Genomic DNA, 19,222 nt, shown 5'->3' with positions numbered 1-19,222 from the left:
CCTTTGGCATGGTCCCGCTGCTGTGTTGGCCTCAGCCTCTGGTGAGCCTACTAGGGCTGGCTCAGCAGCCTCCCACCCTCCCCTGCTTCCCAACCTGCCAGCAGATGTCTTTTCTCAGAGGTCACCACGCACAAAGGCTGATCTGTGCTCAGACACGTGGCACAGGAATTGGCTCCTGGGTGCTTGAGGGGTTTTGGGGCTGGGAGGAGTCGAATCAATCCGTATCTGCTCTTCAGCCCCAAAAGGGAGGGATGTTTCCACTGACTTCCTTGCCTTCAGGCCAGGACCTGAGCAGGCTGACGTTTAAATGCATCCTGGGATAAGTTTTTTGCCAGCAGGAGCAATTCCTTGGACGAATGAACCCTTTTGCCAGCTTGTGATGCCACCTCCTACTCCCAATCCCACTGACAGCGTTTTGCCAAACAAGCAAGCACTGATAGAGGCCTGCAATTCAACACGTGAAGAAATGATTTTGGGCTCAGCTCTGGGCTCAGCCCTAGTCCAGAAACCCCCCATGGCTCTTGTTCCAGTCCACTCTTCATGGCCTTCCCAGAACTCTCTTCAACAGGCCCATGTCTGTCTTGAGGCCCCCAGTGCTGCACACAGCCAGAAATGATGATTTTTGCCCCACAGAAAATGCTCAGAGCGTACCTTGTGCAATTAACTTCTCCTTTGCAGTGCAGGGCCACATCCAGGTATCAGTTATGGATCATTCTTGACATGTGCCCACCTCCAAACTGTGCAAAGAAGCAGTGTGGAAAACAGTTCATTTTCTAACAGCACATTTGGGAAGTCACTAATTTCTGAGCCTCACATGATTTGATTTACTAGTGTAGGTACAGCCTCTGTATCCTGAGCTATTTTATCTCTCCAGCACGCCCTGGAGCTGGGCTGTGGTGAGGTGATTCCTTTCACCCCACAGGAGGTGGAAGAGCTCCACATGAGTGGGTGGAATGCTGAATGTGACCCTCTCTCCCCTGTGTGGGGGTGAAGGGAGATCCAGGCACTCAGGTGTGTTGCACTGGCTTGTGTGGGATGCCAGGGATGTAAGAGACAACCTGGATCCAAGGGGCTGCCCACGGCTGTGGCACCTCAGCTTCCCCAACCCCATCCTGCTCCTGATTGCGCATCACAGTGATGTTTTTAGGGCAGAAGAGGGGGATTTGGCTCTCTGTGCCAAGCAAACACTGGCCTGTTGCCTGGGAACAGCAAACAAATCCCGCTGAGGGAATCCATGCCTTGCTTTGATGGACTAAAATCCCCAGTTATCCAGGAGGCTTGCACTGGTTGAAAGACCTGGCATGAGGGTAGAGCTCCATCTTGGCTGTCTGCATGGCTGCAGGGATCCCAGATATACATCCCAAGATGTCTGGATGATTTTTGCATCTCCTTTAGGTGTAGCTCTGCCAAGGTATTACTAAAGAATGCCTATTTGTAGCCTTCTGAGCTCTATCAGGCACAGACAGCTGGAGTTCAAAGCTCAATCAAGAATTTCCCACAAAAATCCTCTTTTTCATTTGGCTTTTACCTGCCAATGGCAGGGAGTTGGAACAGGATGATCTTTAAGGTCCCTTCCAACCGAAACCATTCTGGGATTCTGTGATGATTTTATGATTCTTCTTCCTCCCCAGGGTTACAGGGAGGGTTACTCCAGCTAGGGTTTAACTTATTTGAGCAGCATTCCCTGTCTTACACTTACACCAAAGCAGCTCATGCTGCTGTTCAAGCAACTCCCCATGAGCTGAGCTGACTGCTTTGCCCCAGGCAAGTTCAGGGGTCAAGAAACCACATCAAGAAACAGTTTTATAAGGTCTGGAAGTGCCATTCTCCACCATCCACCATGTCCTTGGTGCTTTCTCTCTCCTTCCTCTGTGTGAGACTGGAAGGGACTTCAGTTCAGCTTATTCATTGGGCAGAAATAATGACGGAGTTTTGTTTATTTTTTGGGGTTGTGATTTGGGGTTTTTTAAGGTTATTTCCATCCAGATCTGCAAGCAAGGGAACACACAGCGGTGGGGCAGTGGGACCATGCCTGTGAGCATGCTCATCACGAATGATGAACCCTGTGGATGAAAGTGAGAAACAAACTGTTTGATTTGGAGAGGTGCCTTGGCTCAAACCCCTCCCCATGCTGTCCTCGTACATCAGCGTGCGTCAGAGGGACGGGCTGGAAATGGGCAGGAATTTGGCCCTGGATTCAGCCCTGTCCCTGTTTTCAGAACCAGTTCCCAAGCCAACAGCCAGCTGTGGTTAATCTGGCTCTCCTGAGGGTTCATCCAACTGCAGGGAATCTCCAAGGGAGTGCTGGCATCTCCCTGTGTGTGCTGGAGTCCCAGTGATCACCTGAGGAGAGTAACTGGGCTGCTCATCAGTGAATGGAGACACTTGGATGAATGAGTTGTTGGCCCCTCTGGCAGTGGGGCCTGACCCTGGGAAGGTCAGTGAGGAATCTTCCCATTTGATTCATCAGAGCAAGGATTTAATCTCCCAGGGAAGACTTTTCCCTGGCTCTATCTGACCAGTGCCTCAGCTGGTTGGCATAGCTCTCTCATTACATCCTTTCCTTGCTTTCACAGAAATGATTGACCCAGAGAGAAATATTTTACCTGGAAAGGGAGCCCAGGAGCTGACAAAAGAAGGGGAGTGTCAAAATTTTATGTTGAAAAGACACAGAGGGGCTGAGAGTGGATTTGGACAGAAAATTAATTTAGGCTGAGGGAGCTCATAGGAAGAAAGCTGTGAGGGACAAAGAGATGATTTCTTTGGGGCTGGCTGACCAAAAAGGAAAGGAGTTGCACCAGAAATGCAGTCCAAGGATGGAGAGAGCAGCCTGTCAGGGCAATGTGACACAGATATCAGATCCCCTCTCCACCATGTTTAAAACAAATAAACCTGGGATCTTAGGGGGGAAAAAAAAATGTTCGCTGTGAGGGTGGTGAGGCCCTGGCACAGGTTGCCCAGGAAAACTGTGGCTGCCCCATTCCTAGAAGTGTCCAAGGCCAGGTTGGACAGGGATTGGAGCATCCTGGGATAGTGGGAGGTGTCCCTGCCCATGGCAGGGGGTGCAATGAAATGATCTTTAATGTCCCTTCCTATTCCCAAACCATTCTGAGATTCCATGACTCCCTTGAGAACCTGGCACAGCCTGGAAAAGAGAAGTGGATGGGGCTGGATCTTGCCTGAGAAGCACAGACCACACTCACCTTTATGTCTAACTAGGTGCCTTTTGCACCAAAAGTGTTGCCAAAAAGACTTTCCCCATTGCAGCTGTTTTCCCTGGGAAGGGAAATAAAGGGACAGAGTCCCCCCGGTGTTCTGGGGAGGTGAGGAATGCTGTGGTCACTCCTGGTCAGTGGCATCCCACCACTGGCAGCTTTGCTGACTCACAGATAGGCACTTGCTGCTTTGTTAAACCTCAGGTTTATTGGTTTCAGGTAAGGAGAAAGGCAATTTTTCACCTGTGCATGAGAGATAACAGAGTCCCAAAAGGGTGACAAATGGTTTGGGTGGCCCCAGTTTCTTATTGTCACAGTGTTTCCTAAAATGTCACAGCAAAACCAAAGTGTTCAGGAGTCCATGAGTGAATCCACAGCCATATCCTCCCAGGGGAGCAGCAGTCACAGAAACCACAAAATCTCCTTCCCAACAGCTGCTTGTGCCATGCCAGGGGAGCCTGCAGCTCTCCACGAGCTGCAGCTGGCTCCTTTGGGAACCTTCAGCTCTCTGTGGTGGCGGGTGACAGATTTTTGCAGCAGAGAATGACGGGTTCAAAGCAGAACTGAGCCAAGTATTCACCAGAAACACAGGTTCCCACTCGGCACAAGCCCCCTCCGTGATTACAGCTGTCTGGTCCATGAGCATCTCCTGGATGAGGGAGCAGCAAATTAATGGATAAAATTCATGGGGTTCCTTCTGACACCATGTTTCCAGCCAACCAAGCCAGCACTGGGGGCACACAGAGAGCCTGGGCACCTTGAGCACGCCCAGGATCCCAATCCCACAGGTGGGTTCAGATATCCATGTTAAAAACCCCAAGCTGCTGAGCCAACCTCCCTCAGGGAATGTTTTATCATGGAGCTGTTTTCTCAGGATGTTGGCAAAGACCGTGCATGGGAGGTCAGAGGGGTTGTCCACCCCCTGACAAGGAGGCCACTGCAGCCTGAGAAAAGGCAGGAACGTTTTCCCAGAGCACAGGGTTTCTCCTTTAGGGCTTCTCCTAACTCAGTGATGTGCTCATTTTTTGTATTCCCCCAAAGGATTAAATAACGAGTTTTCCTAAAGCACCCACTCTGTCACCCAGAAAACACCTTTCCTGCAATATCACACAGCGAAGAAAGATTATCCCTTTTCACCACCCCAGGCGTTCCTGGTCTTACCGTGCTGGGCCAGGGAGATGAGTATGAAAACAAGCACAAGGATCCCCATTCCTTTGGCTCTGCTGGAAAATTGCAGGGCTGGCAGTGAGATTTCACAGAAGTCTCTGTGTGCTGCTGGCATGCTGGATGGCATCCGGGAAGAGGGGAGGAGTAGGCAGGAATTAATTATATTCCAGTCCTCAGAGTAACATTTGCTGCTGAGAAACCCTTTGGTGTCGTTCTGACCCAGTGCTGCTGCTCCAAACAATGTCGACTTTTTTCACATTCACTGGTTATTGGCTTTTCTGATTCCTCTCCTTGGCTGGTAGAATTCCAGCTGGAAAAAAGAGGCTCAGAGGGATCCTCTGCCCTTCACCTGCAGCCAGCAAAATCCTTTGGAAGTGACAAGGAGGAGGGAAGCAACCTGCAAGGGAAGACTCCTGAGGATCTGCAAGGAGAAGAAGGATGCAGGCTGGGAGTGATTAATTTTTAATCTGAGCTCATGTGAATGTTTTCTCCAGCTGAAACCAGGGTGTTATTTTTTTTTTCCCCAGCTTTGACTTCCAAGGAATTTGGGGGGTTTCATTCCTGAGTGTGATGAGCGCACAGTGGTGATGGAAGAGTTGTTAGCTCAGCAATGCACCCCGTGGTGGTAAATCTGTGGTGAGTGTGCCCCTCTGGCTGTAAAATGTGGTATTCCAGCTGCCCTGCCTGGCCCTGCTGTTTGCTGTGCCTTCAGATGTGGTAATAAAACTGTTCTGTGAACACATCTTAAACTGACAGGTGAAAAAGCAAGGTTAAAAGTCCCTTTCTCCCTAAAAAAAAAAATACCCAAACAGAACAATATAACTAAAATCATAGAGTCATTTTAGTTGGAAAAGCCTTCCAAGACTGAGTCCAGCAATTCCTCAGCTGTCTCAAGACACCACTAAATCATGTCCCCAAATGACACATCTATCTGTCTTTAAAATCCCTCAGAGATGGGGACTCCATCACTGCCCTGGGCACTCTGTTTTAATGCTTAACCTCCCTTTCCATGAAGAATTTCCTCCTGATGTCCAACCTGAGCCTCCCCTGGCACAGTTTGAGGCCATTTCCTCTTGTACTGTCCCTGTTCCCTGGGAGGAGAGCCTGAACCCCCCCGACTGTCCCCTCCTGTCAGGGAGTTGTGCAGAGCCAGAAGGTCCCTCCTGAACTTCCTTTTCTCCAGGCTGAACCCCTTTCCCAGCTCCCTCAGCCGCTCCCTGAAGTGTCCAAAGAATGACTGGATGTGACACTCAGTGTTCTGGGTTGGATGACAAGGTGGGAATCAGTCAGAGGTTGGACTCGATGACATCGGAGATCTTTTCCAACCTAAATTGTTCTGTGATTAAGTGTCCTCTGTCCTCTAAAGCATCCAAGTGCAACCATCCTCTTTCCATAAATAAATCCCTGTTATACCTGTTTATTTAGCATTTATTGCCTTTCTTATAGAAAGAAACATGTCACCTCTAGTTAATTACACACTTTACATGTTGAGAACAGCACACACATCTGCAACACTTGGAATAAAACTTGTTTGCTTTCTTGGCTGTTCATTCCCATGGTTTTCTGCAATCCCACGAGGTCTTTGTCACACTTCTGAGCAGCACTTCCATCCTCTGCGGGGGCAGAGTCCCTCTTGCTCTTGCAGACATCGGATTTCTGGGGATACACAGTGGCCCCCCTCATCTTGGCAGAGGTGGAAGTTGGACGTTGTGTCTGCAATTCAGAGGGTTCAAGTCAAACCAGGAAACCTGACACTGCCATCCAAACCATCTCATACACAAAAGTTGGTGGGAAGTTGTGTTACTGCGTCTCCAAAAGCAAAGACACAAAGATGAACTTTGGGGCTTATCACAGTACTTCTGTAAAAGAAGGAATTTGTGACCCACCAGCTTGGAAAAGGATTTACTGAGCGAGGGATACTGTAAAGCTATGAAGAAGATGGATGCAGAATGACTACATTTTGAGTAGGTGGCACTGAATAAAATTGTGAGGGATGATGTTTTAAAAGAAATGGAAGGAATTCCTAACCTGGGGGGAAAAATCCGGTAAGGACTTTTAAACACAAGGATGCCTAAATCTAAAAATCTTGAGTTGCAGTTTCATGATAGCCAGAATAAAATATAAGGAAATGTAATGATATGGTTGTGGTCACTTTACACACGCAGAGTAATTGTGAGGAAATATCCAGTTTTGGCCATGGACAAATCCAGGATGCTGGATCAGGGGAATTTTAGGATTAGCACAATTGTTTCTAAAGTATATATATTCATTAATGATTTATGTTGAGGATTATCTACTGAGGAGCACCAAAACCAAGCAATTCTGGGAAGATTTAGATAAAATAACAGGGAAGAGGTCAGCTGGCACCCATTAAGCACAGCAGGGTGGGTGCAGCCAGCAGTTCCCCAACAGATGGTTCTAAGAAGATTTACCAAGGAAGGAGGACTCTCTGTGGGCCAAAACTTTTATTTTATTTCTCCTGCTGGAGGTAGAGCTTTGGGTTATTTTGGCCAGCCCAAAAGGCTCCACACTGATGTCAGTGAAGGAATATACAGGTCCATTTTTGTGCATGGAAAGAGATGGCTTAGACCGTGCACCTGGAAGTGTCCAAGACCAGGTTGGACGGGAATTGGAGCAACCTGGGATAGTGGAAGGTGTCCCTGCCCATGCCAGGGGGTGGAACTGGATGAGCTTTAAGTTCCTTCCAACCCAAACCATTCTGTGATTCTGTGATTTGGAGGCAAAGTTTGTTTTGCTGAGTTGAGCCATTTCCCCCCAGATTTTTCCCTCCTGGGCAGGGTTCCCTCACATACCAACACAGCAGGTCCTCCGGCGCCGATAGCAGGTTCCAAAGGCAGCAAACGGCTCCGGGCAGGATTTCAGATGGAAGCAGTAGCCGTGGTATTCCAAACAATGTAAGGTGTCCCTGGGCAAGCCAAGACCTACAGGAAGAATGGGATTCCCAGCTGTACTGCAGGATCAGTCCATTCTCATGGTCTTCCTCCTGCTGAAACCCCACAGACCCCAGTTAGGGATCTGACACAAATACCCTCAAAACCCAGAGGTTTTGAGGAACTCATGGGACCTCAGAGCATTCCAAGGAAGGTTTTTGTACAACTGGAGAGAAACATAGAGGTTGATGGCAATTTTCTGAACATATCCTGGCCAATTGTGCTATAATGGGAAGGGACAGCGCAGTCTTAAATGCTTCTGAGTTCTGGGGCTGCAGTGCTGCAGGGACATGCAAGGACAGCATGGTCATCACATGCCCTGAAGATAAAACTACAACTTTTAAAAACCCCCAAAAGCATGATCTAGCTCAATTAACAGGAACAAGCAGTTTGCCCAGTTCCTTCTTTCTCTGGAAGCCTAACTCCAAGGTGAGGAGTTTCATTAAGCATGAAGAACAGGTGGGATAAAAACACAATCAGAAAACAAGTCAGTGCAGAAGAAGGGCTGAGGAAGGGGAACCAGAATATTCAGAGAGCTGAAGTCATTGGTGCAGTTCAACCTGAGCGATACCAGGGAACATTCTCTTCTTTGCTCTCTTCTACCTACACAGAGGGGGCAATTTTTAACCCTGGGGTTAGAAAAGGAGGTGATTTCCATGGTACCACCATCCAATAGTGCCAGAAAATGGCATAAAGAGACATTAAAGAGTCATAAGAGCCAACACCTGGCAGAGGCTTCTGTGGGGAGTTTCTGGTGTGATACCTGCTCATCAGGGGTTAATTTTTCACTTCTGATTTTAGACTGAGAAACAGGGAACTGCTCTAAGGAAAGGAGCTGAGAAGAATGTTCTGCATCACCTGATGAATGAGCTGTACCTCCTACACAGGCAAACCCCAGCCTGGGGCTTGCCCCTTACCTGGAACAGCCTGGAGGAGGAAAAGCAGGAGAGCCATGAGGCAGGAGAAGAGCTTCATGGTGGAAGGTCTCAGCTGCAGCTTGGAGACAGGGCCCCAATTCCAGAACCTTTGAGCAGGGGAGGAGGGAGCACTCTGGCATTTATAGGGCAGTGGGAACAGCTGTGGCTGTTTGGGGAACCTTGGCAGGGGCGGCAGGGAAAGGCAGCGGGTACAGCCTGACCTCTGCTCAGGGCTGAGCCTGAACAATGGCTCAGGGGCACAAAAACAAGGGGATAAATAAGCTGTGCCTCCCTGCCTGACCACTGGGAAGGCTGCTGGGAGGGCTCCTTATCAATAGGGTTCCACCCAGAGAGCATCATTAACTTGAAATATCAATGTGGTTGGTGATGGATTGTCTGGAGGAAATTAGCCATCGTTTGGTGGGAGAGAAGGCAGCTGGAATGTCATAGAATCATCATAGAATCATAGAATAGTTTGGGTTGGAAAGGATATTAGAGACCATCTAGTCCATCTAATCCTGCTATGGTCAGGGACACCTTTCACTATCCCAGGTTGCTCCAAGCTCCATCCAACCTTGGACACTTCCAGGGATGGAGCAGCCACAGCTTCTCTGGGCAACAGGGAATATCTGATCCTGCTGCATGTCCTGTGATGCAACAGTTGTTCCCAAGAGAAAGAAATAAAGGATAATGATCATTCCATACACAAACACATAAAATAGTTGGGTTTTTTTCTGTGTAAGGTGCTGTGAAGAAAAAAAATCTGGTCTAGTGAAAGCTGTTTCTGTTCATGGCAGGGGGCTGGAATGAGATGATTTTTCAGATCCCTTTCATCCCAAGCCCTTCTCCCATTCCATGTTTCTATGATACAGTTTTCAGGTGTCCCCCGCAGCACCTTCAACTTTGCAGGTGCACAAAAACCACATGACAAGTGAGATTCATGAGCTTCCCTCAGCACTTGTCTGTACAGAGTTTGAATGACATCAACAGGCACATGGAAGTGGCAGCTGACAGCTCAGGTTCTCCCTCAATCATTTACTTCAGCCTCTTTCTGTATGAGATATTTATTGATGTTGTTCTGACCCAGCAGCCTTGATACCAACAGTATAAACCTTGCCCGGAATCATGTGCATTGTTCTCTGTCTGCCTCCCTGCTTGCTTTGTTTGCTTTCCATTGCAAATTTGCAGGTGCCATCCAGTCGTGAAGGAGAGGTGTTTGTGTCCATTTCCAGGTACTCAGGGGACAGGGATGAAACAAAGGCTGTAACAAGAGCCCTTCGGTTGGCTCAGGGTCCCACCAAATCCAAGGTGAGCTGAGATGTTCATCTCAGCTCTCAGACAGGATCTGTCATTGTGCTTTGTCAGACTGGAGCAGACACTCAGCTTTCTCAACTTTTTTTTTTTTTTTTTTAATGGCAAAAAGAAAGGTTCTTTCCTGTAGTGATGGACTAGAAATGTTTGCCTTTTAAAATTTTATTTCCATGGGACATGAAGTACAAATTCAAAACCTCAAGTGTGTTAACAATCTGGTGGAAGAGGAGTAACTGCCCAGTAATCCCACATGCAAATCATTTCCAGAATGTCCTCACTGTCAGACCACAGGTGCTTATAAAATCACAGCCCCCTTCAAATTAGGATCAGAAATTACCCCAGGAAAAAATCCAAGTCTTTGAAATTCAAGTACCATTTCAGTCTGCCTTGATGCCTCTGCGCTTTGTTTGCTCTTTTTTGTTCTCCTTTCCCAGATTACTTTCCCAGGTTATTCCAAGTCAGAGACATGTTTTATATGGATCACAAAAGAAATGCTTACACACAGTGGAAGTTCTGCCCCTTGCCTAAGGATCTCTTGTGAGAAGCTGCCGAGGGAGCTGGGAAAGGGGCTCAGCCTGGAGAAAAGAAAGCTCAGGAGGGACCTTCTGGCTCTGCAAAACTCCCTGACAGGAGGGGACAGTCAGAGGAGGGTCGGGATCTTCTCCCAAGTAACAAGCGACAGAGCAAGAGGAATCACCTCAAATTGCACCAGGGGAGGTTTAGATTGGACATTAGGAACAATTTCTTCACAGAAAGTTCTGTCCAGCCCTAGCACAGCTGCCCAGGGCAGTGGTGAAATCCCCATCCCTGGAGGGTTTTGCTGGTCTGGCCTGGGACTCACATCCCTTTGAGAAAGGGAGTTTTTATGAGAAGGGAAGACTTCTCTTTCATTTTGAAGTTTTCAGTCATGGGACAGCTCTGAAAATAGTACCTGGGGCACTAAAGTTATGGGAAACATCTGCTTTCCCAAAGCACGTAACCAGATTTGCATTTTGGCAATGTAAATCAGCAGGATTTGACTGCAGCTGGGATGAAGTGGTCCTGGAACTGGCTGAAAACTTGACTTCATTTACAACATTGTAAGGAGCAAGTGACAGAGTGGGATGGATGAGGTGAGGTGTCACTGGGGGTGGCCAGCAGGGAAAAATGCGGGGGGAAAATCTAATAGCAACCATTGGGATTAAATAGACAAATACTTGGGGCTGTGGAGGAAAAAAAATCCTGTATTTCCAGGAAGGAAACAAGCTGAATTTCCAGTCTGGCCTTGGGATGGGGGATCCTTCACTGAACAAAATTAATCTCCAGCCTGATTTACAACTCATGGAGTCCGTGAGCTGGTTCCTGGCTCCCTCTTGTGGGAAAAGGTGCTGGAGGAGGAAGGGACCTCGTGGTGCAGGGTTTGCTCAGGTGGGAAGGTAAAAACGAGAGGAAATGCCTCTTTGCTCCATCCTCAGCACTGGTAATTCACAGAGTAAATGCATAGTGATTATTAATATGTTTGGAGAGCAGGGATGAGATTTGATTTCAGGCATCAAATTTTACAGAGGAATCAAATTTTTGGAGGGAGTCAAGTTCAGGGTAAGTGTTTAACTCTAAAGTTAATGTTTTCTAACTTCATCTAATTTTATAACATTTCTATAACTACAAAAATCTCTATAACTATAGTAATACTGAGAGCTCTGCTCTTACCAGGATTAGGTTGAGCCAGGGAGGAATTTCCTTTGTCCATTGCACTGCTGGCCACAGCCCCTGCCTGCATTGCCCCTCTCCAGACACCTTCGTACCCAGCAGAGTCTCCAGTACATCTCCCATGAGGTGGGAATGAAGCTGGGAATGGAGTTGGAGAGGGTTAAGGAAGGTTTCACCTCCTTACTGATACTGCTGTCCATGGCAGCCTTGCCCTAAGCACCCATGAGGAAAGGACTGGGCAGCTGGAGCTGGTGGTAGACCTTGCCTGCACAGGTGGGACATCCTGCCCTCCTTGTAGGAGGTCCAGGCATCACTCCTGGCCAGCAAAGGGCTGTGGCTGGGGCAGGACATCAGGAGCTGTGGCTGGCCTGAGCCCATGAGTGCTCTACTCCATTTCCAAAACCATTTTTGGGCCCACAGCCAAAATCCACCTTGGGCTGTGCTGTGTTCCCCCCTGAGCCACCATCCTCCCTTAGAGCATCCCTGAGCCTGGTTCCTGACCTCTCTCACCCTGTAGGGCCCCTCATCCCACCCCATACCTATTGGGATATTATGAGAGACGGGACCACTGGGAGATGTCTTAAAGCATGATTTATTGCCTCAGTCTCAAGGAGTGAGAATGTCTTCACCACATACACCAGGAATTCATGGTCAGTGGTCACAAGACCACAGGTTACAAGGGGTTTTAAAGGTCTATTAGCCAATAATCTACTGCCACACATATTGTTTTAATTTTCACACCAACAGCTAATTAAATTGTATCACACATCCTGCCCCAATGTGGACTTTTTTATCCAATCATGTAGTGACACACAAACTACTTGCTGCCCCTTAAAACCTCTTATTACTTTTATAGCTACTTCTATATCTTAACTTTAAAACTTTGAAACTCTCCACTACCTAGCTTAATATGTCTCTATCCATATTACAAACCCACATTCTTGCTCATGGTCTCTAAAGCTGGAAGCCTTTCCCAAGGCCTCAAGTGGAACCCTGTATTCATTTCTGTGTTTGAGCCTACATGCACAACATTTTGGGAATTTTCTGTGCCTGGAATTCCCATATATACCTTCATCCTGCAGCCTGGACTGATCTCTGCAGCCAGGCCTTGGCCACATTCCCCTCAGGTTGCCCCTCCATAGCCACAGCCCAGCTCCTGGGGTGCAGGGACACCCAGGGTGGTCCCCATGGAAAGGACATTCCCAGTGGCCAGTCCCAGGCCCCTGGACCCCTCCACCCTGACCTCGTGGCGCAAGGGCAGCGCGTCTGACTCCAGATCAGAAGGTTGTGTGTTCAAATCACACCGGGGTCAGCCGGGGGCACCATTGGCACCCCTCTGCTTTTCTGGGGGGTTGTTCTGTGGGAGGGGCAGGGCTCAGGGTGTAGGGGCATGGACTAGACCCCATGGGGAACATGATGCCCAGAGCTCTCCTTTGAGCAGGGAGCTGTGCTGGATGGAAATTATGAGTGAGGATGAAAGCAAGGGAGGTGGTGTTGGGGGGTGTCTGCCAAAATTTACCTCAAGAAGGAGGTAATGTTTCCTCAGGAAAATGCAGGAAACTTTTTAACCACAGGCTCAGTGACTTCTGGAGGACTTGGACATGCTTGCCTGGCAGGGTAAAATGGGGTAGTGTGGTCAGCCCAGGGGATATCTGGAGTGGAATCAAGAGCAATTACTCTGGATAGGATTATGGAAAAAGGGACAAATTTCTGATAAACAACATGGAAAGATATTTTTCAAGGATATTAAGAAAGACTACCTGGAAAGCTCTAGTCTGGGCAATCACAGCTCCGAGTCTGCCTGAGCACAATGGAAACAATCCTTCAGAAAGGCATGCCCAAAAGGAGGAAAGATGTGAAGATGACTGGAAGGCCAAGGATCTCCCAAAGGCAGACCACCCTTGCCCAGGAGAATAGATTTCTTTGAAGAGATGATTTCTTTGGTAGTCAAGTGAACAACGAGGAACATAATTTATCTTGACTTTGGTTTCACCTCTCACAAGGTCTCCCAGATGTGTCCCTGCAGCAGGACACACACACAGAGCAGCTCAGCTCAATCCAAAGGCAAAGCAAAGGGCCATGACCAGGCACTGGGCGGGCTGGGGTCAGTGTTGGCAGCCCAGGGGACCCTTCACTGCTGGATGCTGAACTGGGTGTGGTTTGGGGTCTCTGTGGTGGGAGCAGAGGCTGCTCCACACAAGGAAGGATATGGGCAGGCCAGCAGGGACATGGGGGTGACAAGGGGACAGGGCCAGTGGCGCAATGGACAACGCGCCTGACTACGGATCAGGAGATTGCAGGTTCGACTCCTGCCTGGCTCAACACTTTTAGCCCAGCCAAGTTCCTCCTGCTCCCTTTGTCAGCACCTTCCTTCTCCTGCCCATCATCCATCATCCCCCCAGCTTCTGATGTCCTGTCCCAGCACTCCAAAAGGGGCAGGGCTGTGGCCCACACCAAAGCCAGGGGCACCACAGCAAATCCCACAACAGAATGCAGGTACCTCCTGAGCTGCTGTCCTGCAGCCAGGACAGAGCCAGCACTCCCAGGATGTCCTGGCACCTCGTGTGCCCTGGTCCCCAGCCCCCTGCAAGGCCCACACAGGTCCTGCTGCCCTTTGTCAGTGCCTTGCCAAGTTCTGCATGTGTCAGCAATGGTCTCAGAGTAGGACAAGGTCCCAGAGGAGCTTTGGAGCTTTCATCCTTTGAGTTATTTATGGTTTGACTACAAACTGACATCAAATACCCTTGTGCCCTGAGCAGGGATTATAGATCACCTGCTTAGATCAGAACACCCAGGGATCTCCTAAATTGTATTTTTTTAATACTTAATTAATTAGTAATTAATTTTTATACTTAATTAATTCTTAATTCTGTCCCAAAGGCCATCCAGTGATGGGAAGCCCCTGGAGCACCAGGAGGGTGGGGCCAGTGGCGCAATGGACAACGCGCCTGACTACGGATCAGGAGATTGCAGGTTCGACTCCTGCCTGGCTCGCTATTTTCCTGCCCACAGCCTGGCTGTCACATTGGTGGTGACAGGGGACAACTTTCTCCATGGTGCCCTGCCTCTCTGCAGTGTTGTCCTTTCTGGGTGGGCTTCCTGCACTGCAAAACTTCCCTCACATCAGGGGAGGCTCTGACTGGACACACTGGCAAAAAAAAATCCTCTGTGAGATGGTAAATCACTAAGAGAGGAGCCCAGAGAGGCTGTGGCCTCTACATCCTTGGAGATATTCAGAGTCTGAGCATGCAGTCCTGATCTGCATGTCATAAATTAAACAGAAGTCTTAGGGTTAGGGTTATGGTAAGGGTTAGGGTGACTAGAGACTGCCACATGTCATTTCCAACGTGAATCACTGTTATTTGATGTAAAATTCCCATTTCCACATTCTTTTGTTGCTTCATCCCACATTTGCCTGTCATCACTGCTTTGTACCTTCACTGTATCTATGGTTTGGGCCAGGAAGGCTGAAGGTGTCCATGAGCAGGGTAGCCCAGACCAGCTGGACATCAAGCAAGATCTTGCTACAGCTCACCTGCCCATCCTTCTGTCACCAGGCTGGAGCAAGTGGAGGTGGCCTTGGGCCTAAGCTTTCCCCTCCACTGGGCACCACAGCTCCAGAGAGTTCTATATGGGCTGGGAAGTTTGGCTACACCTCCCCTGAGGAAGGCAAGATGTGCCCTGCAACCCCCCAGAGCAGCTGAGCTGAGCCTGGAGCTCAGAACAAGCATCTCCTCTCCTGGGTGGTGGAGCCAGTGGGACCACAGGTGAAGAGGGCAAGGCTGACACGGAAGGGGCAGGTGGGAGCAAAGTGAGATCCTGCCACTTCCCTCTAACCACCAATAAATCCAGACGGTCCTGAAGTGAGAACAGCAGGTGGGATCAGAGGCTGGGGCCAGTTGCTCAATGGTCTATGAACACACCTGACTGTGGATCAGGACTGCAGGTTTAAGTCCTGCCTGGATCGCCCTGACACTGGTGGTGGAGGTGACAAGAGACAGCTGTCTTCCTGAGGCCCTTAACCTTCCAGGCTTTTTTTCCATCTGTCCAACATCACCATCACAGGAACATCGTTTTGTGACATCAAAGCTGTGAGCCGGGCACTGCTTCCAGAGCAGAACTTGGCAAGGCACTGACAAAGGGCAGCAGGACCTGTGTGGGCCTTGCAGGGGGCTGGGGACCAGGGCACATGAGGTGCCAGGACATCCTGGGAGTGCTGGCTCTGTCCTGGCTGCAGGACAGCAGCTCAGGAGGTACCTGCATTCTGTTGTGGGATTTGCTGTGGTGCCCCTGGCTTTGGTGTGGGCCACAGCCCTGCCCCTTTTGGAGTGCTGGGACAGGACATCAGAAGCTGGGGGGATGATGGATGATGGGCAGGAGAAGGAAGGTGCTGACAAAGGGAGCAGGAGGAACTTGGCTGGGCTAAAAGTGTTGAGCCAGGCAGGAGTCGAACCTGCAATCTCCTGATCCGTAGTGAGGCGCGTTGTCCATTGCGCCACTGGCCCTGTCCCCTTGCCACCCCCATGTCCCTGCTGGCCTGCCCATGTCCTTCCTTGTGTGGAGCAGCCTCTGCTCCCACCACAGAGACCCCAAACCACACCCAGTTCAGCATCCAGCAGTGAAGGGTCCCCTGGGCTGCCAACACTGACCCCAACCCGCTCAGTGCCTGGTCAGGGCCCTTTGCTTTGCCTTTGGATTGAGCTGAGCTGCTCCATGTGTGTGTCCTGCTGCAGGGACACGTCTGGGAGACCTTGTTTTCCAGGGCTGTAGTATAGGGTGTGCACAAAGTATTCTATCACCATCTTCATGAACTGTTGAATCCAGGTGGGGCAGTGTTTTCCCAGACCTCCACCCTCTGGGCCATTATCTTCTGTTAATGGCCCATCAAATGCCTTGCCCATGACTCATAGATAGCTCCCTCCAGGAGTTATCTCTGTTTAATGGGCCATCAAGGACCCCCTGCATGACTCACCATCCCATTGTGAGATGCTCCGCCCAGGGGGAGGAACCAAGCATTCTCACCTGGATATAATCTGGGGTTTGGGACTGTACGGGGGGCCCTTACCCACTGGATTCCCAGAGGACCAGAGCTGCCGGACCTTTCTATGGGATCACTGTTTCAGGAAGACCACCTCATCTGGATTGCTTCCATCACCGTGCTCAGGTTGTATTTTGACTCTGTCAGTGGTCTTTTGTATTACTGAATCTATTTTATTTTACTTTCTTTCCTTTCTTCCTATAAAATTGTATGTCTGACTTGGAGCCTCTCATTTGTTTTGCTTTCAATTCACTACACTTGTGAGAGGTGAAACCAAAGTCAAGGTAAATGATGCTCCACAGGGTCCATTTGGCCATCGAGTAAGAAATTGTGTCTTTCCAGAGTGCTCTGCCCATGGTCCCTGTCTCCAGTCATCACTGCATTCTTCCTTCATTTCAGAAACATTCCTTTCATAATCTTCTCCTGGCCTCTGAGGTGAGGCGGACTAGACTCTTTTTTTTTTACTCTTTTCTTGAAAAAACTCCTCATGATTTTCATCAGGAACCTCTCTTCATTTCCATCATCTTACACTGAATCTTTGCCCTTATACACTTCAGGAGTCCCCTGGACTGACTGTACCACCCCACACTGGTCTTCCAGGGAATTTTCACATGGAGATAAGTCCAGGTCCTACAGAAGTGACTGAGCCTGCAGTTGTGAAGCTTTTTTCCACTTTTCAGAGAAAACCTTCACTCCCTTCAGCTTCCTCACGAGGCAAAGTGCAGCAGACACCCCCCACACCTCCTCCCTTTGTCCTACACTTTGGTTATGACCTGTGGCCTGTGAATCATGGGTTTGATATCCATGTATCTTCCAGATGAATGGGGCCTCTATCTCCAGGGAGGACCTGGGCCACCATTTCTCCTGTCCGTCTGGGTACATCACATCCAGGAGTCTGTTTCTCCTGGGAGAGGCTCCGCAGGGCTGCTCTGGGCAGTGTCCATTTCTGGCCTTCTTCCTCTGAAGTATCTCATTTAGAGCCCTTTTCTTTTAGCAAGGCAAGGCAGGCAAAGATGGTGTCACTCCTCTGTCAGGTGAAACAAAATCCCCGTTCCCTCAAAAAATGCCCCAAATTCCAGGATAATATTTGAGCAGAAGATGCCCCCATCCCTGACCTCGTGGCGCAATGGCAGCGTGTCTGACTCCAGATCAGAAGGCTGTGTGTTCAAATCACACCGGGGTCAGGATGTCCCCTTTGTGGGGACGTGAGTTGTGCATCTCCTGGACGCTTCCTTTTGCCTTCCCACTCCGTATCTCTGTACCCCAAATACTTGCTGAAGGGCAGTGGATGAGCTATGGGAGAGTGATCTTTCCTTGCTGGATGAGTGTTCAAACTATCTTTGAAGTTATACTCCTTCAAAATATAACTTCAGCTTTCCCTTATCCTATGTTAGCTAAGCTGACAGGAATAGTGGACACCCCAGGTGCGGATTCATGTCTGGGTATGAATTCCTCTGGTCCCAAAACCCTTTTGGAAGGGCAAGGACCTGTTAGGGGGGATAAGATCCCTTTGTATGTTCTTCCTCAGACTGAATAATCCCAATCTCTCCCTATCTCTCCTCGCATCCCCCATATCCAAGTCCCCCACTACCTTGATGGCTCTCACTGAACTTGCTTCACTATGTCAGTGAGGTTTTTCTGTTGATTCTGTTGAAACACCTGGCTGTGGGGAGCCTAAACTGAGCCATCAGGGCTGGTTATCAGGATCTTTAAATCTCTGCTTAGTCTTTTCTTCTTCCCCGTGGTGAGATGGACAGAGAGGATGGGGGGCTGGAAAAGAGGCTTGAATCTGTAGGAATGACCTTATATGAGTTATAATTCATAAAAGGTAATTTAAATCCTTTAAGGGCTCTTTCAAGGTGAATTTTAAAATATATAAACAGGAGACAAACTGAGATAAGACAATGAATCAATAAGACAGGACCTAAGATCCCTCATCCCATAACTCCTGGAGTGCCACCAAAGGGTTGAGTGAGCAGGGATTTCCTCAAGATGTCGCTGCCTCACTGCTTTCAGTGTCACAGGATCATCGAGGTTGTAAAAGACCCCAAAGATCTTTTAGTCAAATGTCCTTGTCTTTGGCTCTGTCTCCATAATGCGATTTTCTGTCTCTGAGTTCTCAGAATGGAAAGAAAGTCAGGTATTGCCTTTTGCAAATCTTCTACAGGTGAAAAAGCCCCAAACAGTACAATTTTCAAGATGTTGTTGTTGGGACAACTGGAAGTGTCTTGCAAGGAAATCTAGTAGGAAGAATTATTCTTGTAGACTTCTCATCAGAAGTACTTTCACTGCAGGCAGTTGGAACAGTTTTACATTTTACAAAAAGTGCTGAGTTAACAACTAGTCTCACTTTCCAAAGGGCCAAACTCTTGAGACTTTTGAAAGCCATTTTTATTTTTAAAGCAGGAGAGATTTGAGTCACAATCGAGGAAAGGTGTCTGCCCCTGCCCATGGCAGGGGGGTTGGAACAAGAGGATCTTCAAGGTCTCCTTTCCACCCAAACCATCTGATGATTCTATGAAGAGCCTGGTGATCACGTTTAATCAAAGGGACACTTGAACAGAGAGTAGGACTTGATGTCTCCCATTCACGGAAAGTTGTCATAAGCTACTTAATAACCAAGATTATTTCATAATCTTGAGAGTCTCTGAATGTTTCCAGTTAAAATGCTCTGTCTTGCATAAACAAGGAAATCTTTGAGGCTGTATAAAATGGGTAAAGGCGAGGGAGAAAGGCTTAAACTATTCCATATTGCTGTAAATTCCTGTAACAAATGCTCTTTCCTATATAACTTTATTTTCCAGTGAAAATCAAGTTCTCAGGGAATTGTGATCAGCCCTATCAAGGTCTGTTACACAAAGTAGTTTACTCTGAATATTGACACAGAAGTAGCTTGACCAGAGGAGGATGTGAAACCCGAAGCTGGGACGACTT

At 48.7% G+C, this 19,222-nt stretch overlaps 2 protein-coding genes and 5 non-coding genes across 7 annotated transcripts; 4 read left to right on the top strand and 3 right to left on the bottom strand.

Annotated features, from left to right (window-relative positions):
- Positions 1–3,420: 3,420 nt before the first annotated feature.
- On the bottom strand, positions 3,421–5,680 carry LOC136287906 (gallinacin-12-like). Its single transcript, XM_066180597.1, has 2 exons — positions 4,377–5,680; positions 3,421–3,864 (listed from the first exon to the last, which is right to left on the bottom strand). The coding sequence occupies exons 1-2, from the start codon at positions 4,507–4,509 to the stop codon at positions 3,716–3,718; spliced, it is 282 nt and encodes a 93-aa protein (XP_066036694.1). The 5' UTR covers positions 4,510–5,680; the 3' UTR covers positions 3,421–3,715.
- Positions 5,681–5,769: 89 nt separating this feature from the next.
- LOC136287904 (gallinacin-11-like) lies at positions 5,770–8,492 on the bottom strand. The gene is made up of 3 exons (XM_066180595.1): positions 8,251–8,492; positions 7,196–7,324; positions 5,770–6,095 (listed from the first exon to the last, which is right to left on the bottom strand). Exons 1-3 carry the CDS (start codon positions 8,306–8,308, stop codon positions 5,968–5,970), a joined length of 315 nt encoding a protein of 104 aa, XP_066036692.1. The 5' UTR covers positions 8,309–8,492; the 3' UTR covers positions 5,770–5,967.
- A 3,998-nt stretch (positions 8,493–12,490) lies between these two features.
- Positions 12,491–12,562, top strand: TRNAW-CCA (transfer RNA tryptophan (anticodon CCA)). Its single transcript has one exon. It is a non-coding gene; the product is annotated as a tRNA-Trp (tRNA).
- A 936-nt stretch (positions 12,563–13,498) lies between these two features.
- TRNAR-ACG (transfer RNA arginine (anticodon ACG)) lies at positions 13,499–13,571 on the top strand. Its single transcript has one exon. It is a non-coding gene; the product is annotated as a tRNA-Arg (tRNA).
- A 600-nt stretch (positions 13,572–14,171) lies between these two features.
- TRNAR-ACG (transfer RNA arginine (anticodon ACG)) lies at positions 14,172–14,244 on the top strand. The gene has a single exon. It is a non-coding gene; the product is annotated as a tRNA-Arg (tRNA).
- Positions 14,245–15,682: 1,438 nt separating this feature from the next.
- TRNAR-ACG (transfer RNA arginine (anticodon ACG)) lies at positions 15,683–15,755 on the bottom strand. Its single transcript has one exon. It is a non-coding gene; the product is annotated as a tRNA-Arg (tRNA).
- Positions 15,756–17,400: 1,645 nt separating this feature from the next.
- On the top strand, positions 17,401–17,472 carry TRNAW-CCA (transfer RNA tryptophan (anticodon CCA)). The gene has a single exon. It is a non-coding gene; the product is annotated as a tRNA-Trp (tRNA).
- Positions 17,473–19,222: the final 1,750 nt, after the last annotated feature.

This window comes from Chamaea fasciata, unplaced genomic scaffold, assembly GCF_029207755.1.
Source record: "Chamaea fasciata isolate MVZ Bird 193981 ecotype frontalis unplaced genomic scaffold, bChaFas1.0.hap1 SCAF_3, whole genome shotgun sequence".
Lineage (NCBI taxonomy): Eukaryota > Metazoa > Chordata > Aves > Passeriformes > Sylviidae > Chamaea > Chamaea fasciata.
The sequence above is the reverse complement of the archived record's forward strand: the minus strand, read 5'-3'. Positions and strand labels throughout refer to the sequence as shown.